At 40.6% G+C, this 6,000-nt stretch overlaps 1 protein-coding gene across 1 annotated transcript; it reads left to right on the forward strand.

Annotated features, from left to right (window-relative positions):
• Positions 1-4,049: 4,049 nt before the first annotated feature.
• Positions 4,050-6,000, forward strand: apoa1b (apolipoprotein A-Ib). The gene is made up of 4 exons (XM_061827205.1): positions 4,050-4,113; positions 4,527-4,578; positions 4,697-4,841; positions 5,010-6,000. The coding sequence occupies exons 2-4, from the start codon at positions 4,536-4,538 to the stop codon at positions 5,611-5,613; spliced, it is 792 nt and encodes a 263-aa protein (XP_061683189.1). The 5' UTR covers positions 4,050-4,113; positions 4,527-4,535; the 3' UTR covers positions 5,614-6,000.

The raw sequence follows: 6,000 nt of genomic DNA on the forward strand, positions 1-6,000 counted from the left end.
AAGAGAATGCCAACAGCTCTCAGAATGACACCACACCACAAACTACAACAACAATCAGTCAAAAGTTTACATTATAATATCAATACAGGCAGAATATCTATTGCATTGGATCTTAGATTGTGCAAGTGGTCATAATGTTGTGGATGGTAATTGTAAATAAATATTTACTTTTTATGTGTTACACTGCGTCCACAGTCAAACAATCAACTGACTCATTGTCACTTTTACTACTTTTACTACGCTGGTTATGCAAGTTCATTGTGAAATTACCTTGCTTTTCCCAGTCAAATAGAGTAAAGTACCCCACAGTGACACTTCAACCACAGTTTTGGCCCTAGTATTAAAGCAGAAGCGAACTCAACAGATGTGACATTACAAAAACATCACAAGAATTCAGCAGATATATCTAAAATGCTGTCTGTGGGGGTGAGAATTGAAGAACTCTGTGTTTCTTACAGCTGAGATAACCTCCCCTGCTGGTTTTCGAGCATTGCTCCATCATGAAATCAGCTGCAACAATGAAGTGAACTCTGACCCTCAGCCAGAGCCCGATCAAATGGTGGATTTGCTGATTAAATATTTATCAGCGCCGTGAAATCGCTTCACAGCTGTCTAGACATTTGGTGGTCACACAAAAACACATAGTTGAACTCTATGACGAAAAAAGATTATTAGGACTGGACCCCAGTTCTGTATTCCTTTGGTCGGCACAAACATACATACACATGACAAAGGCAGAAAGTATCATCTCTATCACTCAGTTATTTACCCATTTTAATTTTCTTTTTGCCTGTCATGATATTGCAGTTAAGTGTTGTGAAATGAGCTGGTTGTAGCACTGAAGTCCTCTTGATAAGAATTATGGCAGTTATCGCATAGACGGATAGGTGTGGATGCCAAATCAATGAAATGCACTGCATGCCGTCTCAAAGGTTGCTGTTCCAGATAAAAGTCACTCCTCTGACAGGGCCACTTTAGTCTTGGTCAGCAGCTCTAAAGTCAGCAACTGATATGTAGATCATGCATATCAGGTTGGTCTGTACAGTACTGTATAGTGACACCACGATTAGGAGATTTGCACGAGCCAATTTTATATATATATATATATATATATATATATATATATAATATATATATATATATATATGTGTGTGTGTGTGTGTGTGTGTGTGTGTTGTGTGTGTGTGTGTTGTGTGTGTGTGTGTGTGTGTGGTTGGGAAGTAGTATGACAGAAGATAAGTAAATGACCACAGAGCCACATTGAAGGTCCATTCCACACCTCACCAAGGAGACGTTCCAGGGGGTATCCAAATCAGATTCCCCAGCAACTTCATCTGGCTCCTGCCAATGCAGAGGAGCAGTGGCTCTACTTAGAGATCCTCCTGGATTACCGGGCTTCTCATCCTATCTCTAAGGGAGAGCCCAGAGCCCCTGCAAATGAAATTCATTTTGGCTGCTTGGATCCAGGATCCTTCTTGTACTTCCGGTCATGACCCACAGCCCGTGACCATTTGTGAGGGCAGGAACATAGATTGACCTGTAAATTGAGAGCTTCGCCTTTCAAATAAGGTCCTTCTTTACCACAACGGACCGATATAAAGTGTGCATCACTGGAGATGCTGCACCGATCTGCCTGTTGGTCTCTCTGTCCATTTTTCCCTCAATCGTGAACAAGACTCCAAGATTCTTGAACTCCTTCAATTGGGGCAGCATCTCACCCTGACCTAGAGAGGTTACGCCACCCTTTTCCAACTGAGGTACATGGTCTCAAATTTGGAGTGGCTGATTCTGATCCCAACCACTTTTCAGTCAGCTGCGAACTGTTCCAGTGAAAGTTGGAGATCATGCCTTGATGAAGCCAAGAGAACCACATCATCTGCAAAAACTGGAGATGCAATACTGAGACCACCAAATTGGACCCCCTCTATGCCCCGGCTGTGCCTAGAAATTATGTCTATACTGTAAGTTAAGAAGGTAATTGGTGAGAAAGGGCTGCCTTGGCAGAAGCCAACCTGTTTTATCCAATTTATTTAACTATCTTTCAGGTTTTCCCGTTCGGAGTCGCCACAACGTGTCATCTCAAATGAACGCTCATATTTGTTTGGCACAGTTTTTACGCTGGATGCCCCTTCCTGACGCTACCCCTCTTGGGGAGTGAGAAACGAACTCACGAACCCTGGTTTACCAAACCAATACTCTCACCACTGAGCTATGGGGCCCCATCTTTTATCCAATTTATCTGATTCTCTGAAATTTTTTTATCCTATTTTGGACTAAATGATGAAATACCTAGATTCCTTGCAATTGTACGTTGATCAACAGTGTCCTTAAAGTGTTTTATTATTTTCTCACACACTTGTTCACAAAGATATGAACCTCACCCCATCTTTGCTTGTGAATGACTCAGCAATTCAGGAAAGCGCCTGTCCACCCCTCCTCAGTCTTTTTTTCCCACCTGTCCCAGCTTCTTTGGAACGTGTTGCAGCCACAAAATTCTAAGTCAATGATTACCTGCGAAAAACAATTATTAATCAATGTGAACATTAAATATCTTCTTTGTTGTGTATTCAAATAAGTATAGGTTGAACATGATTTACAAATCATTGTTTTTCAGGTTTTTTTTTATTTTTAACACAGCGTCCCAATTTCATTGCAATTGGGTTTGTAGTTACTATGGTGGTTTGTTAACTTCTGTTAAACAAATGGCTGATGCTTACAATAGCATTGCTTGCTTGAAGTTGTCAATCATCAGTTTCAAGAGAATTGAATAACTTTGCGTTTTTAACTGTCCCATGGAAATGCTTGTACAAATATATAAAGTACTGAATAAAGTGAGGCTTAATAATACGCGTTTACAAAGACAGATAGTAAACCAGAGAAGATGTGCTGAACATATGAAGTCTATTTCAAAATTGACACATTACCTGATCCCTAGAGACAGGTTGTTTTTGCAATATCAACAAATCAAACTTTCATATATATAACCTGGCTGCCTCTGATCATTAAAACATGATGCCACATTTGTTTTGAAGACACTGTTACATGTTATCTAATCAATGCAATCTATTTAAATCAAACACATTTATGTAAGTCAGTTCTCATTGATTGATGAAAATGGTCCTTGAGTAGACTGTTTTTCTGAAATGTAATTATTTGTGACAAAATGCATTTGAATATGCACATATTTGGAGACATCTCTGTGATCATCCCACTTCCTTGAATTAGATAAAGCCACTGTGACAAAGTCCGCTTGAGATAGGACAACAAACAACAGCATGGCACACACCACTCTTTGACCTAATAATCAGACTTGCCCCCCCCCACACACACGCACATGCACACGCACACTCCTACAAACGCACAAAAACGTAAGCTTTAACTCTCTCACACACCAAGCTAACATCTTGGATAAATCTACAGTGTTGGTAATTTTATCTCGCTTCATGACTGTGCAGCCTGGCACTGTGAGCTAACCCCTCTTAGCCTTTTATTCTTGTGAGTTATTAACCATTGTGTGTTTGTATTGATTATATAGTATCTTGTGTGTGTGTGTCCTGCCTGTGTTTGTATCAAGGTGAATGCTCGTGAATGCTTGCAAACAAAATAGCTAATCCAACTAGTACAAATAGAGTCATCTAAACTTTCACCTTCTTTTCCATACGTACAATATTTGCTTGTCCTGTATTCTAATGGATCTTTCCATATAACACTTCAGTTCATCTTTGTTTTGTGTGACAAAAATCTATATGAACAGCATACATCATCAAGGCATAACTAGCCAATGTAGAACACCAACGTTGACCTCTGATTGGTTTGTTAAATTCATTTAGTGACATTCTTGTGCCATGACCTATAATTGCATAAGAATGAAGAGATTAAAGTCTTTCCCTTCTGGAAATGTGTCTGCATGCTGAGTGATGTCCCAGTAGGTGACCATTGAACTCTCAACTTAGTCCCCTGGTGAGGGGAGATGGCTGGGGGTGAGGTCCACTTCCACAGCGACACACAACTCCCTCACCTCCCCCTCCTCCATGCAAGTACTCATCACTTGTCTGACCACTATATAAGGTCTGCTCCTGCTCCACTTGTCAGTCTCTTCAAGAACTCCACCAGGTAAGGCGATCTGTAGCTGCAACCGCTAATTGGGGCTTTAGAACAAAGACCTGGGACAAACGGACATCTTGGTCTATTGAACAGATTTTTTTTTGCTCTCTGCAAAATTACATTGCAGCTTACTCTAATTTTTGAGCAATGTCCGGAAATGCAAATAAAAATGTCTGCCTCTGCACAGATATACAGGATCATTTTATGATTAGGTTAAAGTTGATTGTCCTCTGATGCTTTCCTTAGCCAGGGCATACTAAACTTGATTATTAATTATTACACCAAGCCCTACTGGTACTGGATTCAGGCATTTTAGATTAATTGCTAGTGTTCAAATAACAACACTAATGCTTTGGCAACAACTGTGTGATACCAATATATATTCACTACTTGGTCAAACACTTGATTTTTTTTCACTTCAGACCTCCATCATGAAGTTTGTCACTCTTGCTGTCACCTTGTTACTGGCCATTGGTGAGTACTGCCATTAATACAATTATCATTGGTGGATCCCCAATTACTGAGCACTCTGGACTTTTCCCTCTTTTTTTCCTCCTATAATATGTCTCATTAATTATTCATCCCTGTATAGGCTCTCAGGCTGCTTCCGTGCAGGTTGATCAACCCAGTCCCCTGGCCCATGTCCGGGCTGCTGCGGATGTCTATTTGACACAAATAAAAGAGAGTGCCAAGAGGGCCCTTGACCAGCTTGATGATACTGAATACAAAGATTTTAAGTAAGGCAATTCATTGTCATTTTTCAAACCAGTGCTACCATCTGTTGATCTAGCTATGGAACTATGCTAAGCATCTCACAATGATTTAGCTTTGCTTTTTTTAGTTTTTTATTCTGAAGATACTTAATTGAGGTAAAAAGTGTTCTTCTCTTTTCTGTTCTTACCCAGAGTTCTACTTAGTTCACACCTGGATGAATTGCACACTCAGATCAAAACTCTGCAGGGTTCCGTTTCTCCCATCACCGACGGTGTGGCTTCTACACTCGCTGAAATTACGCAGCAATTCCGTCACGATGTCCAGGTGGATATCGATGCCTTGAAAGCGGAAATTGAGCCCCAAAAAACAAAACTGAAGGAGATCATTGACAAACACATCGAAGAGTACCGTGTTCTTCTTGAGCCTGTGATCACAGAGTATCACGCGACACACACCGCTCAAATTGAGGCTCTGAAAACCAAGCTGGAGCCCATTATTGAAGACCTAAAAGACAAGGTGACTCTCAACGTTGAAGAGACCAAGGGGGCGCTCATCCCTATTATCGAGTCTGTGCGAAACAAGATTGGTGCACGTCTGCTGGATCTGAAAGAGAACATTAAACCCTATGTGGACGACTATAAAGACCAGTTCAAGCAGGCCTACAACCAAGCAAAATCCATCAAATCAGAAGACCTCTCTGCCCTGACAGAGAAGATTTCCCCTTTAGTTGAAGAGATCAAGGGGAAATTCCAAAATATCTTCGAGATCGTCTTTGCAACCTTCAACAAGAGCTAAATTCTGGCCAGCTATCCTGTATTACTGCGCTTACTTCTGTTAGTTATCGACCTATAGCCATTATTCATACCTATTTTCTTTACATCCAATTACATTAAGTATCAACCGTTCAAAATGAAGCAAGTGCCTTATTGATGCCCTTCCGAGCAACAAAATGGATCCACTCTTGTTCTTTCTTTCACTCTTGTGAACACATTTCTTCATATGCGCATGGTCAACCATGCCATTCAGGAATGCATACATACCGAGCACATGCATGCTTTCATTGTCACAGACCAAGGCCAATTAGTACTGCCCTTTTTTGTACATTCATTTTAACTGGATTATCACAAGTGGCTTTGTGATGATGCTTGTCTCATGAAAACCTCTTTGGAAAAAGACAACTGA

This window comes from Syngnathoides biaculeatus, chromosome 8 (genome assembly GCF_019802595.1).
Source record: "Syngnathoides biaculeatus isolate LvHL_M chromosome 8, ASM1980259v1, whole genome shotgun sequence".
Classification (NCBI taxonomy): domain Eukaryota; kingdom Metazoa; phylum Chordata; class Actinopteri; order Syngnathiformes; family Syngnathidae; genus Syngnathoides; species Syngnathoides biaculeatus.